This window comes from Carassius auratus, unplaced genomic scaffold (assembly GCF_003368295.1).
Source record: "Carassius auratus strain Wakin unplaced genomic scaffold, ASM336829v1 scaf_tig00216880, whole genome shotgun sequence".
Lineage (NCBI taxonomy): Eukaryota > Metazoa > Chordata > Actinopteri > Cypriniformes > Cyprinidae > Carassius > Carassius auratus.
In genome coordinates, this window is record NW_020528783.1 from 362880 (window position 1) to 385584 (window position 22705).

The 22705-nt window shown below is 34.9% G+C and overlaps 1 protein-coding gene across 2 annotated transcripts in view; it reads left to right on the forward strand.

Moving 5' to 3' along the window:
• Positions 1 to 21867, forward strand: part of LOC113099206 (nephrin-like) — a 66046-nt gene extending 44179 nt beyond the window's left edge. Inside the window, exons 16-30 of one of the 2 annotated variants that reach the window (XM_026264305.1) lie at positions 1743 to 1883; positions 2322 to 2459; positions 8874 to 8995; positions 9464 to 9626; positions 10555 to 10711; positions 11617 to 11768; positions 12516 to 12627; positions 13755 to 13936; positions 15986 to 16042; positions 17638 to 17754; positions 18381 to 18426; positions 19491 to 19614; positions 19776 to 19857; positions 21250 to 21392; positions 21590 to 21867. In XM_026264305.1, coding sequence (XP_026120090.1) covers positions 1743 to 1883; positions 2322 to 2459; positions 8874 to 8995; positions 9464 to 9626; positions 10555 to 10711; positions 11617 to 11768; positions 12516 to 12627; positions 13755 to 13936; positions 15986 to 16042; positions 17638 to 17754; positions 18381 to 18426; positions 19491 to 19614; positions 19776 to 19857; positions 21250 to 21392; positions 21590 to 21706 — 1853 coding nt within the window. In that variant the 3' untranslated portion in view covers positions 21707 to 21867. The remainder of the gene's footprint in view (positions 1 to 1742; positions 1884 to 2321; positions 2460 to 8873; positions 8996 to 9463; positions 9627 to 10554; positions 10712 to 11616; positions 11769 to 12515; positions 12628 to 13754; positions 13937 to 15985; positions 16043 to 17637; positions 17755 to 18380; positions 18427 to 19490; positions 19615 to 19775; positions 19858 to 21249; positions 21393 to 21589) is intronic. The other variant, XM_026264307.1, reaches the window with a different exon arrangement.
• Positions 21868 to 22705: the final 838 nt, after the last annotated feature.

Here is a 22705-nt window from a genome sequence, read left to right on the forward strand (position 1 = left end):
TGCATCAGAAATACATTTCTGAATCTTGTCCTGTGCATTTGTGAATCTTGAGTGCATTTGTAAATGTTGTTTGCATTTCTGAATTGTGTGTGTATTTCTGAATTTTGTGTGCATTTCTGAATTTTGTATGCATTTGTGAATCTTCTGTGCTTTTTAAATTTTGTGTGTGCATTTGTGAATTTTGTGTGCATTTGTGTATCCTGTGTGTGTATTTATGAATTATGTGTGTGCATGTATGGATCCTGTGTGTGCATATGTGAATGTAGTGTGTGCATTTATCTTTATTGAGATTCTTCTGGCTCCATATATATGAATGAGTCTATACCTGTGTTTAATGTGTATGGTGAGTGTGTGGTGTGATGTGTGCATGTGTGTCTTTGTCTGCAAAATGATTATTGTTTGACTTTGATCTTGTTTTGTCTGATCCAGCCAGCAAACTCTTCAAAGCCTAACACGCTTTGTGAGCGTGACGGAATGTGTGTGTGTGAGTGTGTGTGTGTGTGTGTGTGTGTGTGTGTGTGCACGTTCTTTGTCTGTTTCAGAACCTCCACAGTCTGTGAAATATCTTTCTGTTTAAGAACAGACTATTAATTATCACTTTGCCTGCTTTATTGTCTTATATTAAGATAATATTTCATCTTTCACTTTTTTAGTGTTTGTGAATATATTTGAGCTTTTGTGCGTGTGTGTGTTTGTGTGTTTGTGTATGTGTGTGTGTTTGTAGATGTAAACAAATCGTTTGTGTTACAATCTGCATTTGAATCCTCATTCTCTCTGAAATGGCACAATGTACATTAATGAGACAAAGACATAGAAGCCCCCCAGAGAGATCCACAGCTCAATAAATCATGCGCCTTATTCACAACAGACCAGTGCAGTTCCAGACTTTAGAGAAGAAAACAACTCAAAATCTGTTGCTTGCTAAAAATCAGTTATGAGCGTGATGCAAAATGAACTTTTTGCCATACGAGAACTGAGAAAATTTTACTAGACGTGAATTGTGAAATGTGTGTATGTGTATGTGTATGTGTATGTGTATGTGTATGTGTGTGTGTATGTGTGTGTGTGTGTGTGTGTGTGTGTGTGTGTGTGTTTGGTTGTTTGTGTGTATGCATGTAAAAATTGTAATTAGATTTTTACATAAGTGAAGTGAAGTGAAGTGAAGCAACATACAGCGAAGTATGGTGACCCATACTCAAAATATGTGCTTTGCGTTTAACCATCCAAAGTGCAAACACTCACAGCAGTGAACACAAAAACACACATCGTGAACACACCTGGAGTGTGTAAAAATATTTGGTTTGTGGTTTTAATCAATTAGAAATATTATATGAATTTCAAAATGAAACGTCATGAGTTTATATCTCTAATTAATGGGGTGTTAATGGCAGTGCAGAGTAAGTGTTAGTCTTTAATTACATTTACATTTATGCATTTAGCTGACGCTTTTATCCAAAGCGACTTACAGTGCATTCAGGCTAACAGTTTTTACCTAACATGTGTTCCCTGGGAATCGACCCCACAACCTTGCGCTGCCAACGCAATGCTCTACCACTTAATTAGAGTTGCTACTGTATTTCCTTATTTGTTAGATATGTTGTTTATGTAGAGTACAGTGTGACAAGCACTATTCTTTGTTTAACTGTTGAGTTTATTGTCAAGTTTAGGAATAGGTTTGCTTGCATACTAGCACCTTCCAAATGAATGTTATGTATCTGTGTGTGTCACTGTGTGTAATTCAGTTCCGCCGGAGTTTTCGGATGAGCAGCCGGATCAGGTCCAGGTCACTGAGGATGAAACCGCCAAGCTTCCTGTCAAAGTCTCCGGCAATCCAGATGAAATCACCTGCGAGTGGATTTTTCAGGGCGAGAAGCTTGTGAAAGGTAGCAGACAGCACTACGTACATGACATTACGAACCACGTCGCCCTCATAGGCGCTCTACACACAAACAGACGTGAACACACATTGCCGTATGCTTTCTGAATAAAACATTGAGGGTTTCTGGCACTGCACCTTGGCAGATGTGATCTCGTGCTAATATATGCAGCCTAAATGAGCGTCGCTGTCGCTCTGAATGCAACACAGCGCTTCCGGTTTTCATCTCTGTGTTGAAAGCTTCTCAGCACTCTTGTGTCGAGGTCCTTGTGGTATTCCTTTAAAGAGGTTTCTCTGGGAGAAGGGCTTTAGCGGATAAGCCAGCTGTTTCAGTGTGTATATATGTACAGGATTTGAAAAGTTCCTGTTTGTGGATTTTTATTGTCACAGCTCTGTGATTCACCTGTTCTGTGTGGGTTGTGTCACGTCTGTATGTTTGTGACAGAAAGAGATCCTCGTTATCACTTCGATGACTGGACCCTGGAAATCGTGAACGTTTCTCGGCAGGACGGGGGCGAATACATCATAGAGTGTTCCAACGCTGAGGGGAAGAACCGCACAAAGCTTAAGCTGGATGTACAGTGTGAGGAACTCTAACTCTAAATCTAACTCATCCTAACCAGGCGAAATGTAACAAGCTTTGAATAGCAAATTTCTCCTGCCTGAAAGCTAAATGTTGTAGTAAGAAACAAGTAAAGATCATAACATGCAGGGGAGGTTTAAAATAATTAGTTTGAAAACACACACACACACATAAATTATTTAATAAAGTGACATTATATTTTGCATATTTATATAAAACATATTAATTACTTTAATATTATTGAATAATTCAGGGTTATTAGCCTCAACTATAGCCATAAACAAATTGTACTTAAAATATAAAAAAACTCAAATAAAAAAATATAATTAAAATATAATAATAATAATAATAATAATAATAATAATAATTATTATTATTATTATTATTATTATTATTATTATTAAATATTAGTTGAAAAAATACTATACAATTTTTAAACTTGTATTAATATAAAAATATAATATAAATAATATAATAATATATTTATTTTTAGATATTAATTACTAAATAATAATTTTTAAAAAATCAGCTAGTTGCCATGGCATTTCTAATTTTTGTTTAGTTTAAGTTGAAGTATTAAAATAACTAAAACAACAAAATTAATAAACCTTAAAAAATCTTATTCAAAATATTGACAAAAACTATAGTAGTGTATCAGTGATAATTATCACTATATGTATATATATATTAGGGGTGTAACGGTTCACAAAATTCACGGTTCGGTTCGATACGATACACTGATGTCACGGTTCGGTTCGGTTCGGTTCGATACGTTTTAGATACAGCAAAATGTAAAAACATCTCAACTTTTCAGAATGCCGCAAGCGCACCGCGGGTCATGTGACAAGAACTAACCAATCAGCTTCATCCTTTCCCGTAACAACGTTGAGAGCTCAGCCAAGATGAAGGATCAGCTGATCATAGTTGTATATGGATTGCAATTTTGAAATAAATTTAGTAGCAGAGCTACTGCAAGCGATTTTTAGAGCTGCAAATCCATTTATCCTTCGCTGAAATTTCCGCGTCTCATGGAGAGAGCACGTCATTGTTGCTTAGCAAAGACAGACGCCTCATGAGCGCTTCTGCCCAAGCGCTTTGGAAAGGAGGAGAAAGACGCGCTTAGCGTTTTCCATGCGTTTTTAGGCACGATATGTGAACGGCCCCTAAGGCGCTCGCTCACTCAGCACGCGCTGAAGGCTCGTTGCAAAATGTCGAATGCCTTTAACAGACCAGAAATATAAGATCCTAAAATAACCAACAGGTCTGGTGTTTGGGTTGGATTCCCTGTAAGCTATAGTTTCTAAATGCTGCAGGGATAGTTTGCTGCGTGCATGTTTCTCCTTTTTTTCGTCTTTTCCCAGATAGTACTGACGCATATATCCCAGATATTCCCGCTGGTGTTTTTTTTTTTTTTTTTTTTTTATTCCCGCTGGTGTACCCTGTCATGTTGCAGATGCGACATACCGTTGTTTTTTTATCCACCACTCTCTTGCCATCACCATTATAGCTTAAAGGGAATCCAAAGTTCACCCAAACACCAGACCTGTTGGTTATTGGAGGATCTTCTCATTTCTAGTCTGTTAAACGCATTGGCTATTTTGCAACGAGCCTTCAGCGCGTACTGAGTGAGCGAGCGCCTGCTGAGTAGCCTAACATAAACATATAAGATGGTGTTTTTTTCTTCTTCGGGAGTGTCAGGGGCGTTGCCTGTTACGTTGTTTGGGTTATTGGGCTACCTTGTTGAACGCATATCATTATATTTCTCTCTCTCTCTTTTTTTTTTTTTTTCAAATATAATTAATTACTCCAACGAACCGTTCGGTATACATAATGCGTACCGCGTACCGAACCGAAAGCGTCGTACCGAACGGTTCAATACGAATACGCGTATCGTTACACCCCTAATATATATATATATATATATATATATATATTATTCTTTATATATATATATATATATATATATATATATATAAAGAATAATATATATATATATTAGGGGTGTAACGATACGCGTATTCGTATTGAACCGTTCGGTACGATGCTTTCGGTTCGGTACGCGGTACGCATTATGTATACCGAACGGTTCGTTGGACTAATTCATTATATAAAAAAAAAAAAAAAAAAAAAAAAAAAAAGAGAAATATAATGATATGCGTTCAACAAGGTAGCCCAATAACCCAAACGACGTAACAGGCAACGCCCCTGACACTCCCGAAGAAGAAAAAAACACCAACTTATATGTTTATGTTAGGGTACTACTCAGTCAGGCGCTCGCTCACTCAGTACGCGCTGAAGGCTCGTTGCAAAATGGCCAATGTGTTTAACATACCAGAAAAAAGAAGATCCTCCAGTAACCAACCATTTAGACACCGGTATTATAGCTTACAGGGAATCCAAAGTGCACCCACACCAGACCTGTTGGTTATTTTAGGATCTTATATTTCTGGTCTGTTAAATGCATTAGACATTTTGCAACGAGCCTTCAGCGCGTGCTGAGTGAGCGAGCGCCTTAGGGGCCGTTCACATATAGCGCCTAAAAACGCGTGGAAAACGCTAAGCGCGTCTTTCTCCTCCTTTCCAAAGCGCTCGGGCAGAAGCGCTCATGAGGCGTCTGTCTTTGCTAAGCAACAATGACGTGCTCTCTCCATGAGACGCGGAAATTTCAGCGAATGATAAATGGATTTGCAGCTCTAAAAATCGCTTGCAGTAGCTCTGCTACTAAATTTATTTCAAAATTGCAATCCATATACAACTGTGAACAGCTGTTCCTTCATCTTGGCTGAGCTCTCAACCTTGTTACGGGAAAGGATGAAGCTGATTGGTTAGTTCTTGTCACATGACCCGCGGTGCGCTTGCAGCATTCTGAAAAGTTGAGATGTTTTTACATTTTGCTGTATCTAAAACGTACCGAACCGAACCGAACCGTGACATCAGTGTATCGTATCGAACCGAACCGTGAATTTTGTGAACCGTTACACCCCTAATATATATATATTTAACTTTTGATGTAGCTCTAATATTTTTCTATGTGTAATGACAAAAGAAATCTGTTAGTTTAAGTTTAAGTTTAATAGTGGTCTCAGACCTTTGGACACCATTGTTTATTATAGAAAGCAGGATTTAGTAAAGCAGGACTTGAAACCAATGAGTTTTCACTGTGGGCATGACTAACCAATAAATAGGCACCCAAAATGTCTTGAGACTGTTTACAGTCATGGATGGTTGGGAGACAAACCAACGCTATCTCACGGCCAATTCGTACGTATTTTACAAGGGGGCTTATTCGTACGAATTTGTACAACCTCACTCGTGCGATTTTATACTCGTAAAATACGTACGATTTGGCAACAATCGTACGAAATTGTACGAGTGTGGTCGTACAAATTTGTACGACCACACTCTTACAATTTCGTACGATTGTTGCCAAATCGTACGTATTTTACGTGTTGCACAATTCGTATGAATTTGTACGAATGACCTACACCTAACCCCACCCCTAAACCTAACCGTCACTGGGGTTTAGACAAATCGTATAAAATCGTACGAGTGAGGTTAATAAGCCACCTTTGTGAAAAATTTACGAATTGCCATGAGATCGGGTTGGACAAACTCATATTAGCATGAATGATTACACAGAGTCAACATCTTTACTAACAACTCATGCCACATGAATTGAAGATGTTGACTATTGAATATGTATAAATGCTAATTAATCTAATAAGGATGCATTTTCACAGTACTGTTAGAAGCATCTTTTAAGGTTAAAATGCTTTCAGTCGGGATAGTATGAAATATTTTTTCCTCAGTACAAATAACCACAAAAGTTGTGGCGCAAAATCCATTTATGCTGTTTTCAATATTTGTACCACATATTTATTTGCCTATTCAAACCCACACGCAGATGGAGACACACAAGAAAAAGAGAGGGACACCAAGAGAGAAAAAGAAAGAAAGAGCACTCCCACTTCCTTAATGATTAAATAATAGCACTGCTTCAAATCTAGGCCTGCATGTTCCTCCAAATCCTTCTGCACTAATGGATCTCCACATCCTCATACAATAGCATCTGACAGTGCTAGATATTCATTATGTATGGGCCATTTGAATAGCTTTTACCAATGGTGCTGTTTTCCATGTAGGCCCCCCTCTTTCTGCCTGTTAGGAACAATGCAGAGGAGGATTGTACACGCCAACATGCCAGAGATTAGGCTGGTGGTAATGGCCCACATGGTTGAGGATATGATCCTCCTGGGGGCTGGGATGGAGATAGGGCAGAGTAGTTTGCTATACGTGCCTGAGGCAATCATTTTAGGTCCACTTTTCTAGGAATTTTTAATATAACTTACTTCCCTGTATGTGAGGACAGTCAAAGCAGTGATATTTCATTTTTTTATCATTTAAAAAAAATTATAGTTATAATGTAGTTTCTTTTATAATTATAGTTATTGTATTTATAGTCATAGTCAAAGCATTTTATATCATAATTACATTTTTTATATTTATTTTAATAACAAATGCAGCAGTTTGATTTTTAAAAATGCTTTTGTTTAATTTTGATATTTTATAAATATTCTTAGTCAAAAGATTTTGCTAGCTAATATATATATATATATATAGTTATATATAGTTATATATTTATATAATACTACATTTGCTATTTTTATATTTATATCATAGCAGTGATATTTCATTTATTTATTTATTTTTACTTTTGTTACATTTTTTATTTTGATATTTTATCATTTTTTATGTTTATTTATAGCAAATGCAATATTTTATTTTAAAATATTTTATTTTATGTATATGTTTTAGAAATATGAATGAATTTATTCATAGTCAAAGGATGTTTGATTTTATTTGTTTTTTATATCATTTTTGTATATAAGATAGATAGGTATAATTGGTTTATAATATTTATTTTATATAATATTTTATTTGCACTTAATTTGTTGAGGCATTCACATTGAGATTATTAATGTTTTGTTTTAATGTTTATTTTCTTTTCTTTTTTTCTGTAATTGTGAGAGGTGATGAATAAATGAAGTGTAGGAGTGCATGAAATAAAGAATTGAATTAACAGAAATCTCTAAAGACAAGTACAGTAACATTTGGTGTTTCTGTTTCTGTCTTTGAAATATAGGTTTATTAGAGCTCTGGGAGAAAGAACTTTTATAGCTAAATAGTAATGAATGGCCATGGCTATAAATGTAATTTATTAATAGCAATTCTGTTATTGTATCAGCACGGATGACCTGTGTAGACCTTAGCTGGTCAGTGCAAGCATCTAGAAATGTCAGCTGTAACAGAGTGTGGCAGATACTTCTTGAGGTGGTGTGAATTCTGTAGCCGTTCGAGAGTGTTGTTATTTTGTCTCAGTAAGCATTACTTCTGTTCTAACATGTGCGGCCTGTGCTGTAGCCACAGTGACTTGAAGACTGTTTGCAGCCAGCCATGGAGGAATACATGAGGGTTTGAAATAACAGTAATAGGGACGACATTACAATAGACCTTGACTGTTAAGGTTTTTTCCACTGTCTGTGAATAATTCAAACAGGAAGTGCAGAGGCGCACAGTATCGAGACTTAAACAGAGGCAAGTCTGGCAAGACGTTCATTCTTACATGTATAGCACACATTAAATGAAGAACAAGTATACGCAAATGACGCTATCATTTTGAATGCCATTTTTTATTCCATTTTATGTTTGTTTTATAGTTATAATGTAGTTAAATCATTTTAGATTTTATTTTGATATTTTATAAATAGAATGTTTGTTATTTAGCAAGTGCAGATTGATTAAAATGTTGTTATTCTTTTTGTTTTGTTTTTTATATTATATACTATATTGAGTTTGTATTTATTCATAAACATAGCACAATGTTATTAAATAAAACTGAAAAAATAGAAAAAATATTTTCGTAAATTGAAATAAAGCTAAACGTAGCTATACATATAAGATGAAAAACATAAATTGAAATAAAAAAATAATTCCCATACCAAATAAAAGAAGTTTGCCAAAATGTAGAAAAACTAAAGCTAAATTGAAATATAATAATAAAAATAATAACAAAAGCACATAAGATTACTAAAATGAATGCTGAAAATATGAAATAAAGAAAATTATAGATTGAAAAAAAAAAAAAAATTACATGCCAAATAAAATAAGTTTTCCAAAATTTAGAAAACTAAAGCTAAATTGACATATAATAATCATAATAATGACAAAAGCACATAAAATGACTAAAACTAAAATGATAGCTGAAAATGTGAAATAAAGAAAATTCTAAATCATAATCCTATATAATAAACGATTGAATCACTATTAAACATTATTATTTATGCATTATAGAATTATTTCTACCTTTTTATGTTATAAAAAATATGTGTAATAGTGTTTTTGTTTGACCTCCAGATGCCCCGACTGTGCGTATGAAGTCTGATCCTGTGTATGTGAACTTGGGAGACACTGCAGACTTACTGTGCATCGCTGATGCCAACCCCATCACCTACAGTATGTTTTCCTGGAAGTGGATGGTGAGCGATGTCTTTCTCATTTCTCTTTTGCTTTCTCCCCACTTTCTCTTTTGCTTCTTCTCATCCTTTCCCCACAATATTGTACTTAGTTTTCTCTCCTTTTATCACCTCTATTTATCTCCCACATCTCTCCTCTTTGTCTCTAACTCCCTCTTTCTCTCCGACTTCTCTTCTCTAAGCATGCGTCACAGCTACCCTGTAACAAAGGTGCTATATTTCACCCTTCTAACTACAACAATGTCTCACCTTTATGTTTCATACTCCTGGCCTAAATGGAGAAAAATAGCTTTCATTAAAGCTTCCTTTCCAAAGGCCACATTTCTCAGCGTTAGGGGCCGTTTCCGACCATTTCGGCATCTATAGTGTCCCACGATCTTAGTCGGTATATGGGATTTTTCTAACTTTTTGTTTGTGAGTTTGTGGCTTTTCTATGAGTTCCACAGGATTGTGTGTGTGTTTTGCATTTAGGGTGAAGGGGAAGTCGATGATCTGGGAGAGGAGAGTGAAGATGAAGGAACTGGTTTGTTAACTATTTATGAGGTGACCCGTGACCGGGCAGGTTTTTACAAGTGTACAGCGGACAACGGCGTAGCGCCTCCTGGCAGTGTGGAAGGACAACTCATCGTACGCTGTGAGTACTGCTAGTCACACTATACACTATACATGGGTTAAAAGATATATTAACCAGTAAGTCTGGACTTTTCTTTTGAGAAATTAGATAATTTAGAATATAGGCCCTTTTAGTTTGAGTGAAAATTGATTCAAAATAATGAATATGAGATGATTAAATACTAACAACTTTAAGGATATTTTTGATTAAAAGATTAAACAGACTGCAGTTGTATTCAGTAGTAACTCAAACCATAATCTCTTACAAGATGATAACAAAATAAACACTACCATTAAAAAGTACTACTTTTAATCAGCAAAGACACATTTAGTTTATCTGAGGTGGTAGTAAAGACATGTATGACAATGTGACACATAAATCTACTTCAAATAAATGCTGTTAGATTGAACTTCTGAAGAAATGTCATGTTTGCAAAAAAATAAAAAAAATAAAAAATAAAATAAATATATATATATATATATATATATATATATATATATATATATATATATATATATATATATATATATATATATATATATATATATAAAGCAGCACTACTTTTTCACATTGATAATAATGAGAAATGTTTGTTGAGCAGCAAATCATCATATCAGAATGATTTCTGAGAAACATATGACACTGAAGACTGGAGTAATGATGCAAAAAAAAAAAAAAAATCAGCTTTGCATCATAGGAATAAATTATATTTTAATAAATTGATATTGAAAACAGTTATTTTAAATTGTAGTAATATTTCACAGTGTTGCAGTTGTCATTGTAGTTGTTATTCAAATAAATGCAGCCTTGGTGATCATAAGAGACTTATTTCATACACAGAAACAGTACTGTACTCTATTCAATAAAATAATGCACTGATGATAAGGGATTTGGTCTCAGCCTGTAAATGAGCTCCGGTCTTTTAAACACTTGTTCTATGTTTCTGCAGTTGCTCCAGAGCTTCAGAAGGGGCCGCAGTGGAGGAAGGTGGCCAGCCGAGGGGACGGCAGCAGCGATGCAAATGTGGTTTGTCAGGCACTAGGCGTTCCTCGGGTCCAGTTCACCTGGGCAAAAAATGGATTCCCTTTAGACCTCGGCAACCCCAGGTGATCCACTCTTGTTAATAGTAGCTTCATGGGATAGCATGCTCTACTGCATGTGAATGGGTTTGTTGAAGCTATGTTCATTCGGAAATCAATGTCTTTATACACCTCTCAAAAAGATAACCCAGAATTATAATTTGAGTATATATGATTATGATTTGCTTAATTTAAAAAGAGTATAAATCAATGAGCAGTTCCAATTCGATAGCTCTGTAAGCACTTTGTGTGTTTTTCAAGAGAGAAAGAGAGTTTTTTTTTTCATGTGCAGCAGCCATGATCACATACCTGTGTGTGTGTGGAATGTGTAATGACAGTGTTTAAAGTTTAAGTATGTGTGCATGTGTTTGTTTCATGTGTTTTAGGACTTGTAATGATGGTGTTTGTTAGAGCTTGCAAGGCTGCATTGTATTATTGAAACTCATCAAACATTGTTTGTTTCCTTCTCAACAAGGTTTTTTTTTTTGTTTTTTACTTTTTTAAATATTTTATTTTGTTATTTTTTATTATTGTTTCAGTTTTAACCAATGAACAAAGACTATTGTGATGCTTTTACTTAATGTTTAATTTCAGCCTTAGATATGCTAGCCATCTGTCACAAAATGTAAATTATTAATATTAAATATATTAATAAAATATATTTGTATAAATCTGTATCTGTGTATATCAATATATAACAGATTACACAAAATTATTTAGATAGAAAGATAGATAGATGGATGGATAGAGCTTCTTTTTAGTTTGCATACTGAAGTGTGCCCATACTTTTCTTTTCTTAATAACTATATAGTTACAGATTTGTGGCTTTGCAGATTTTCAGTCCCTTAAGGAAATGGCAAATGCAAATCTTTTTCGACTGTGTTTCAGTACTGAATATCTCATATTAGTGTTTTTGTGACTTTATTTGACAGGTACGAGGAGAAGACGGAGGTTGCAGGGACCGTACACACCAGCATTCTGACAGTCATAAACGTGAGCGCAGCGCTGGACTACGCCATCTTCACCTGCACCGCCCACAACAGCATGGGAGCGGACTCTCTAGACATCCAGCTCCTCAGCACCAGTACGTACAAACAGGAAGTGAGCATTTCAGTGCCACGCTGGAGACCGGCCAGGTCACCTTCTCTTGATCCTTATTGAAAGGCGGACGTGATTAGCATACATGTATGAATAAATAAAAATGTTATAAATGAGAACAAACAGACACAGGCGTACAAAAAATAAATAAAGTAAATAAATAAAAAGTTTTAATTGTAAATAATTTTGATTTATATTCTAAATCTATAATGAGTCTGTAATTTCTAATATCTAATATATACACATATACACAAATATGTGTGTGTGTGTGTGTGTGTGTGTGTGAGTGTGTGTGTGCTGTTTTTCTGTTGCTCTCTCTGTTTCTCTAAGGTCTGTGGTGTGTTTATCATAAAAACCATGAAATACAATCCAATATCAGCTTCTTTTTTTGTCCACATCCCTTTTTACTGCGATGAATATGCAGCGGTGATACATTGTATGTGCTTCTTATCATCAATCGACTGGGAAATGGAAGGATGCTGATTTTTGCTCCCTGCTTTGTGATTTTGGATTGACCCCTTCACCCTCTTCCAAAACTGTGTATTAACTGTGTATTAAGTGTATTATTGACACGCATATTTCTTTCTGACAGAAAAGTAGCCTGTTCATTTTTTTTCTCTCTGTCTCTCTTTTCCACTTAAATAAACATTCTCAGAACAACACAATAAGATACAGGCAGTAGTTGTATTTTTAATGAGCTTGTGTTCTCTCTGTTTCTCTGCGTGTGTCTCAGACCACCCCGATCCCCCATCAGACCTGAAGCTGCTCCGTGTCGACCATAACTCTGTAACTCTGGAATGGATGCCTGGATTTGACGGTGGTTTGACACAGAACTTCCGTGTCAGGTGAAGTTGTCATAAATGCGCTGTGAGGTGTCTAGAACATGTGGTGCGTGTTGTGGGTGTGCTTTATCTCTCAGTATCTAGTGTCACAACACTGCACACATTTCAGTCAGCTGATGTTTAAATGTTTTTATCTAAGTCCATAGCACCATATATGCTTTCCTGATAGGAAAGGGAGGTTTATGTCACAGCTCACAGTAATTCAGTCTGGTCCAGAGGTTTGAGACCATAATGAAAGTGAGAAAATCTAAATCTGACTTAAATAAAATACAATTTAAATAATAATAATAATTTTAAAAAAATTAACAAATCTTTAAAAATACCATTTTATTATTATTATTATTATTATTATTATTATTATTATTATTATTATTATTTAGAATTTGGAAAAATGTAAAATAATTTATTATGTAAAAATAACAAGATATATTTGAAATTCTGTACTCAAGGTGAACACCTTGAATGCAAAATTCTAAATATTTCTTATTAATTTTAAGATTTTATTTATTTATTTATTTTTTTATCATTCTTAAATCATGCTGATCACATAGTCATTTAGTTTTATATAGACTTGTGGAGTTCATGCAGCTCTAGTTTTACTGTCATTAAAGCAAAAGCCTGACAAACCAAATATAATATATTATTAAATTCCTGTTTATATTAAATTAAAATTTTTATGCAAATTACTTCGTGAAAAAATATTTAATAATAGTATATTCTGTACAAAAGTATGAGCTGAAAAAATTAAAAAAAATAAAATAAAAACTGTTTCATTAGTGTTTGGACCCCATTGTGAATAAAAGTGTGATATAAAAAATGTATTAAAAAAATGATATATATAAAAAAAGACATCAATTGAAATTAAAGAAGCTTCAAGTATATTACATTTTAAATTTCTTTACATTTTTAATTCAACTTTTCGTTTAGTTTTTATGTGATAATACATTTGGTAATACAAAAACTTAAAAAACAGAAGCATTTCTATTAAATCTCAGACTTTCAGACTGAACTGTATGAAAGCCAAGTGGTAGCAAGAACGTAACATGAACAAAGAATTAAAGGAAAAAATAAGTTTAATTTAGAAATGTATAAAAACAGTATATAAACATTAGCATCTTTTTGATTGACAGGTACCGGTGGGCGGGATCAGCCAGTTTCATGTATGTGGACGTGTTTCCTCCAACAGCTACTGTGTACACAGTCACAGGCCTTAACCCTTCCACTACATACAACCTTTCAGTCAACGCTATCAATACAATGGGAGAGAGCAGCTATGCAGACAACAACAAAATCCTGAGCGTCACCACTGCCGGTACATTTAGCTCAGCCTGTCTAATAAAGCTTACCGACACATAAACTCAATCATTTGTCATTTGGGTTCCAGCCATGATGGTTTTCTGGTAGGTTCAGACACCGGCTTTACTTTCCACTGATTTGATGAGCCATTCATCAATGCGACCAATCACATCTCATTTGTAATGCAAAGATCACGGCTGAGCCTCATGTCTACCCCAATCAGTGCCACAGTGTGTTTTCTGAATGCATATTTCAGTCTGTATCTTGCCGGGTTTGTGAGTGAGAGGGAGAAAAATCGAGCGATAGAGGGATAGAGACAGAAAACAAAACCATGTGATGTATGATAAATGATGATAAGCTACATTCCCTCTGCAAACATAATGAATTCAGCAATTGTAATGTCATAGCATTTGATTTGCAAAATAAATTAGTCATGAGCACAGGCAGCTGACGGAAAAATACGGAAAACACAATTTAGCTCAGAGTTCATTGATAGCAGAACTAACAAACCTTACTTATTTAACAATTATCAACAATTTTAAGCAAAAGTCTGCCATATATTGCTCACTGTCTAAGAAGAAGCACAAAAGGAGATATTTAAAAAAATGTTCAAGCTTCTCTTTTCCATACAACAAACCCATACAGTGACCGGTGGCTGTCAAGGTCCAAAACAGGAACATAGAAGTCATACAACATCACAAATCATCTATAGTTTTTTTGTTAACTTAAAATATCTTATTTGCATTTAGGCAGTCAAACATGACTGAATGTATTTGTCATGGTACAAGAGAACCATGTTTGCCATCATTTACGCTACCATTCAAAAGTATGGTGTCGGAAAGACTTTTTAATGATTTTGAAAGAAGTCTCTTCATTTATATGATTAAAAGTACAGTAAAATAATGTAATAGTATTAAAATTTAAAATAACTATTTTCTATTTGCATATATATTAAAATTTAATTTATTCCTGTGGCACAAAGAGGAATTTTCTGCATCATTACTCCAGTCACATCAGTGTCACATGATCCTTCAGAATTCATTGCTGATTTGAAAACACTTCTTCTTATTATTATTATACATTTTGAAAACATTTGCGGTGCTATTTATTTATTTATTTATTTATTTATTTTTCAGGATGCTTTGATGAATGGAACATTCAAAAAACAAAAGCATTTATTTGAAATAGAAATGTTTTGTAAAATTATGCCTTCACTGTCACTTTTGATCAAATTAATGGATCCTTATGTAATAAAAATATTTTCTTTGAAAAAAAAAAAACTTGTTAACAGTTTTGTATTATTACAGTGTATATAAAAAAATACTTTTGTATTTGCATGGACATTTCAAAAGCATTTCTACCTGAACTTTCGCTTTAAGGATGAATAACAACTAGCAGCACAGTTCAGTTTGTACAGTCCTCTCTAAAACTCCAATAAAACCATAAATCCTCTGTTTGAACACATACGGCATATATGTTTTAGCTTGAGCAGCATTCAACAATAACTAGACCAAAAAAAAGCGTCAGGTGATTGTGTAGTGTAGGTGCATACTCTGTATTCCACAGTCACCTTATTTTAACTCACTTCAGTCGAGCAGAAGCCATATGTAATTTAATGCAAATGAAAACAGGGACATGTAAGTACAGTCCATTCAAGTGCCTCGTTTTCGTTTGTGTCAAATTAAATATGCCATTTACTCCGACTAAAGTCTTTACACATCACAATGGGTCCATAATGTTTTATTTTACACACTGGTACCTCTGTGCTTTCAGTGGAATTCATTATTTTCCTTTCTACTCTGTATTTGCTGTCCACTCTAATGGACTCAGATATACATAGTACTAGTGTTGATGCAAAGTGTTTTTCAGTTGTTGTTTTTTTTTTTTATTCTTAAATTAGTTTTAAATGCATAGAAAAATGCATAAATCAAATGCAATTTCAGTTTGCAATTTCTGATCTTAGACTCTTAGTTCAGAGCAGAATAAGGTGACTGCACTATGTAACCTCTTCTCTTGCATTAAGTGATTTACCTTCTCTCTCTCTCTCTCTCTCTCTCTCTCTCAGATGCGGAGGAAGCGGATGAAGGGGTCTCCCCAGCAGACCAGGACTCGGCTCTTGCAGGTGCTGCATTTCTTCCTCCAGCTTACTGCAGCTGCTATTTATCAAATGTAGAAAAGGCCTGACACCCCAGAATTCAGATCAATTTCTTAGCTCATACTTCAGTTTCCGTGGCCTTTACCATGCCGTTTCCTGTGCATTCATAAAGCCTTGGAGCTCAATGTTTTCCTCGCTGCAGGTTTGCTCAGGCTATAATCCTCAACTCTTTGGTGCTGTTTAATGGGACAGCGTGGCAGTTATTGACCCTTGAGTCGGGATACAAAATAAACTGACATTAGCTTGCAGCAAATTCGAGGAAGGTCCGATACTATTTTGCATTTTGATTGGGTTTGTGTAGAAAAGATTCATTAGGGTTTTAAATTTCCGTGGATAGTTCCTATGTCATCAGTTTGATTTGGGAATGATAGACTGTGTGAGGCAGTTTGTTTTCTGGGAGAGATTCATCAGCGTCTTTCGTCTGAGTGAATAAACTAGTTATTGTGGTGTTGGAGGTATTTTCACGCGGTGAAGCATGACTCGAGCGTGTCAAATCTGTACCAATCACACGCTCTCAACTACAAAACTGTGACATATAGTATAGCAAATCCAACAAGACGGTGATGCATAGTTGTGCAAATTCAACCCAAGACATCGTGAACACACATAAATGTGTGTGAATTTCAGCACAACTGCCATTAAAATATCTTGTGGCCAACTAACTCAAACTAACATGATTTTGAGCTGTTTTTGCAAATAGCTTTAAGCAACTGGTGTCAGGCTGATTTTATATGAATGTTTGAAATGGATGTTATAATGTAATAATAATAAATTATATAAAATGATACAAAGCTTAATAATAAGAATTTAATCAATAATATGTTTTATTATATATATATATATATATATATATATATATATATATATATATATATATATATATATATATTTATTATTATTATTATTTTTTATATAAAAATTTGAATTAATATCATTGGCTTTATTTACCCTATTCAATGTTAGACACATGAGAAGTACTGTGAAAAAAGGTTTCTAATAATAATAATTGATTAAATATAATATAATAAATAAAATATAATATTTATAAGTATTATTATTTTTTAAAGATGGCTTTCATTACCTCATTCAACACTAAACAAAATAAATAAGGAAAAGCTTTGTGGATTATTATTATTATTATTATTATTATTATTAGCTAATGTTTGTGTATTTAAATAAAATAATTATATTTTATTATTATTAATAATAATAATAATAATGATAATGATATAATGATAATAATAATATTAATTGATACAAGTAATAGTAGTAGGATTTTTATTGTTGTTTTAAATTCAATTTTTTATTATAATTTAAATATTAAATTTTATTATATAAAAATAAATGCTACACTCCCAGTCAGTTAGCCATGAAAAAAAAAAATAAATAAATAAAACTGGAGATGATTTCTTCTATAGATGTTACATGAGGAAAAACACCAAACCCAAAACGTTTTCCTAAATTTCTGTCTTTTACAGCTTGAAGTCAATTAGCGTTGAAATACATTTTGTGGTCCAGACACATTACATGGTTTTTATTCCAAAACTCTTGTTTCTCAACAGGTCGTGGTCTTCCTGTCTATGTGGTGGTGATCTTGGTTGTGGGCGGTCTTCTGTTGTTCCTAAACCCTCTGAGCTGCTTTCTATTCGCCAAATGGAAAAGAGGGAGGAGCCTGAAAGGTAATTGACAGCGTAACTCCTCAGCTTGTCGCCATTTCTACTTCGTGCTGTAGACAGCGTGTCCTAAACTGGTCGACTCGCAGCGACAGCACGCAGTGCAAAAGGGATGAACTGTCTGAATCCTAATATGATTTCTCACTTTTAAATCCACGCTACCTCCTCAGCCATCTGCATCATCCCGCCATCTCTTCTTTCCCCGGCAGCTGTCACTTCCTCCCTTCGTCTCTCCCCTTATCTAACCCCTTTCCCTTTCGTCCTCTGTCATTTTCTCTCTCACTCACCCCATCTGTCTTTTTTTCGCCTCGCCCCTTCCTTCAAACTGTCAGGTGTCTTGTCTCTCCCCTCTCATCTCTCGCTCCCTTTTTTCTTTCTTTTCCTCTCTATTCACGAACCTGTCGTCCTCTCCTCTCGCTTTCGATTTGAACGGCCCTTGTTATCAGTTTATTAAAGCTACTGTCACAACACAATTTGTAAGGAGAAACCAACAATTGAAATGGCGTATGATGAATGTTTCATACGCAAACAATCTTGTGTTCTGTCTGTCTGGCATCCTGGCTTTCATTTTATTTCTGTCGTGTGACCTCTGCCCTGTAACACGCCACTCTCATTTGTTTTTTTGCACTCAGAGGACACCAGGAGCATTTCACAGGAGACTAAAAGCGAGGAGGAGAGGTGAGTCACGTTAGCTCTCTGAATCAAAGCTCTGTTGCAGGTATACCCACTTAGTAAGTTTGCTGATAAAAATGTGAGTGCTAAACTTGTTGCAATGATGCTAGGTTTGCTAGGTGGTTATTTACTGCCGTAAAGTTTAATACTTGGTTATAGAGATTTGTAGTAATGGTGATGTGAGCCTTAGCGAGCCGCGCTAACAAGCAAGACCAGCATGCTGTGACGGTTGAAAGGCATCCTGAACAACTTCTGCCTGTCTGGATGAAGCCTTCAGCTTCCAGTAGCCATAGGAAGCCCTTAAGATGGCATATAGAAATGCTGCTTAGCTTGCATCTCCATAAATAGCCTCCAGAGAAGTGTTCATTTCACCAGCCTACAGGTGAGTCATGAACCCAAAAAAAAGCAGAATAGACAAAAGTCTTGGAGTTTTAATAGGATATTTAAAATGAGAAGTCTAAAGTGTCCATGCAATTATTATTATTATTATTATTATTATTATTATTATTATTATTATTATTATTAATAATAATTTAACTTAAAATGGCATAGGCAGAGCATTTCACTTCTGTAAAAAGACCCAGAATATTCAACAATAAATCGAAGAGAAAAATAAATATTTATTATTAAATGTGTGTATTATTAATTCACTGACATGTAAACATTAAGACATAAAACAGTGATGTGTTAAGGCATAAAATCTAATATGCAAAAGTGAGTCATACACTACATTATATAATATACAATAATATATTTTAAGTTATTTAAAAATGTCATTAATAATAGTTAATCAAAAGCAAATATGAAAGGAATATTAATAAATAATTTAGTTGAGTATATATAAATAATTCACTTATGTAAATACAGTATATATAATATTATATAACATGCACAGTGGGTGATGCATTAGTGTTATTATATATGTATATATTTTGGACAGATTTCGATAGATTTTCAGAGCATCTGTAATTATTGACTACTCCCTGCTTGCAGAAGTTCTTCTCTCTTGTCATGTTTTCTAACTTTCAGGTGCGGTGTGTTGTGAATATGATGCTTCTGTGTTTCTGCAGGTCCACGGTGAGCGGCTCAACCCGCTATGCGAGCAGAGAGCTAATCAACGCCACGGCCCAGCGAACGCTCCTCATTGACAGCAGCTCCGAGCCTGACAGCAGCGTCTATGAGAGCTACGGACGGGTATATCACTGGACACTCACGCAGTCTGTTCAAGCTTCCCCGTGATTTAGAAAAACAAAAACAGATACAAATACATTTTTCCTGTCTTGTACTGAAAAAGATCAGACCTGAGTTCACAAAAATGTTTTATCAGTACTGAAGATGTCCTTTTTCCTCAATAGCAGGAGGGTTCTCATTATTACTACCCAACCGAGGCCTACAGCCCCGCTCTGTTTACTCACCCTGAAGGGCCTGAGGATCATGGTGAGACTACATCTAATGTTTTTATACACTTAATTTTTATAGGTTTAAATCTTGCCTCTTTCAAGTTCTGATCCCCTTCCTAAATAATTTTCTGCCCATCTAGCAAAAAAAAAGTTAGTGTTTATGGCCCATTGCTAAAGTGTTTCTAGGGTTTTTTGAGTGTAAGAGTGTAAGGTTCAGGTCCGTCTTTCATTGGAAACTTTCAAATATGAACAAACCTGAGGATGAATGAGAGTAAGGCCCAATCCCAATTCTATTTCATACCCCTTCCCCTTATCCCTTGAAAAAGAGTGTCAAGGGGTAGGGGAGAAAATATTCCCCTAAGGATTGGGACACCACTACCATGACGTCACACTTCATCATTCGTCGTCTAGCTCTTACAATACACACATGTGTGCTGGTGTGCTGGTGTGCATTAAAGCCTTTAATAATCGTTCTCTATTAATGAGCTGCTTACTGACACACACACATATCAGAAATCGCGCAGCTCACATCCAGGAGAAAATAAACTTGTCAACGCTGCCCCACGACTTTTATTAAATACAGTTTAAATCCTGAAACGCTACATTATATTTTCCAGCGATGAGAGGATACAATCGCTGTTTTTGATTAAACTCACTCTAAAAAGTTAAATGCACAGACACGAATACACGCAACTTCCATTTCTCTCTCTCTCTCTCTCTTTCTCTCTCGAATAGGCAATATTTGAGAAAATGGTTTAGCGATTTCTAATTATTGGGGGGATTAGCCCCCATCAATGTCTACGACTACGGCAGTCATCGTCCTGATCAGACATATGCTGTGGCACTATCATGCAGTCTGTAATGATATGCAGTTAGGAAATATTAGCGATTTTTTGCAAACATTTTTTTGAGTAACATGATCGTTAATATGAACTCACAATTGAATGTAACATAAAGCAAATTATTTATTTTCGTTAAAATCTTTACTCATGCCAAAAAAGCTTACATTTATGTGTCTTTTTGTTCGCTGTAGCAGCCATGTTGCCAAGATAATTCATACCCCTTCGCTTGAAGTGTGGTCCCGAAAAATCTTCGTTTGAATGGCTATGTGGCCCTTCCACTTACCCTTACGCCTCCAACCAAAAGAGAATCAAGACACGGAAAGGGGAAGGGCTAAGGGGTAGAACTGGGATTGGGATTGGACCTAATAGTGATCCTTGTCTTAGTACACATAATTTTCTTAGTTCTTTACTGATTGTGTGAGGGGAGGCATTTTTTATCACATCACATTTCTGTTTTTAAAAGCTCTTTTGTTTTTAGGCAAAGTGAGTATTCAAAATTTGAGCAAACCCCTCCAGTGACAGTTGTTTATGGATTAGTTTGAAGGTACACATTGAAGTATGCATGTGCTGTGTTTCCTTCCCTCCAGATGGCAGACGCGGAACAAATCCTCTCACTCATGACTATGAGGAGGTGAGAGGCTGGGGGACATACGAGGACCTGCAGGGTTTCTCACTGTTGCCCCCTGCTGCCCGATTTCATCCACGAGCACCAGTATCCACCTACTATGAGGTGGGTGAGAAACCAACAACCAGTTGGTTATATTTCGAAAGATACACCTATGCAAGGGATACATATAGAAAAGCTCCATTATGATTGCAGAATTATGGTATTGCAGAACAGTGGTGCAATAGTTTATATATGACAGACTGTCAGTTTGCCGTTTCGCTTCTGTTTATAGTTGTCGTTTATTCCATTTGTCTCCACAGGGAAGGGTATACGGTAAAGCTGATGTGGACGTAACAGGAGGAGTTTATGATTCTATGGTGTACAGACGCAGAAGAGACACAGACTTGCCGTTTGAGCTCAGAGGAGAGCTGGTTTAATGATAGTGAGGCTCTGGTCTAGACCAGCTCTATCCCCAGACCAGTTTGGGTTTATAAAACATTTCCCACTTTTACTTTTCCTATTATTTGTCTAAAATATGTTGACTGTTCTTTTTTTTGCATTTTAATGTCACCATAAATGTTAAGTTGTTAAATAAATATTACATTTGTTTTAAATTTGGTCTATATCAGAAGCTTTTTTGAGATCGGCTGCTGCCATGCTCCCTAGTTATGCTCCCATTTTAGTGGATCATATCTTTTATGCTCCCAGAGGCTGCGTTTATTCGATTAAAAATACAATAAAAATAGTAATATTGTGAAATATTTTTGTCATTTAAAATAACTCTTTTCTATTTGAATATATTTAAAAATGTAATTTATTCCTGTGATGCAAAGATGAATTTTCAGCATCATTACTTCAGTCTTCAGTGACATGTGATCCTTCAGAAGTTCAGAAAGCACTTCCGATGATTGGTAATGTTGCAAATATTTCATTTTTATTTCATTTTATTTTATTTTGATGGAAACTGACATTTTAATTCATTTAATTAGATTTAATTAGATTTTTTTTTTTTTGATGGCTAGAAAGTTAAAAATAAAATAAATAAATAAGTAACTTATTTGAAATAGATACATTTTGTAAATATGCGCGCACACACACACACACATATATATATACATATATACAAGCTGAGCCCTGTAGTGTTTATTTCCACATAAATAAAAGATTTTTTACATTGGCACACATGACCTTTAAAATGTGACCAGGGTCCATTTTTGCATGTTAATATCAATTACAATAGCAATAAGTGGGCAATTACAAGCTAGGCTAGTAATTGCATATTAGGTCATTAATTTGTATCACTGAGGACTTGATTATGTAATTAGTTACCATGTAAAGAGTGCACATTTCAGAGGCCTATAGAATTTAACAAGAACACAAGTGTTATGTAATGCTTCTTTTAAGCGATGAGATACTACCAAACATGCTATTATTTA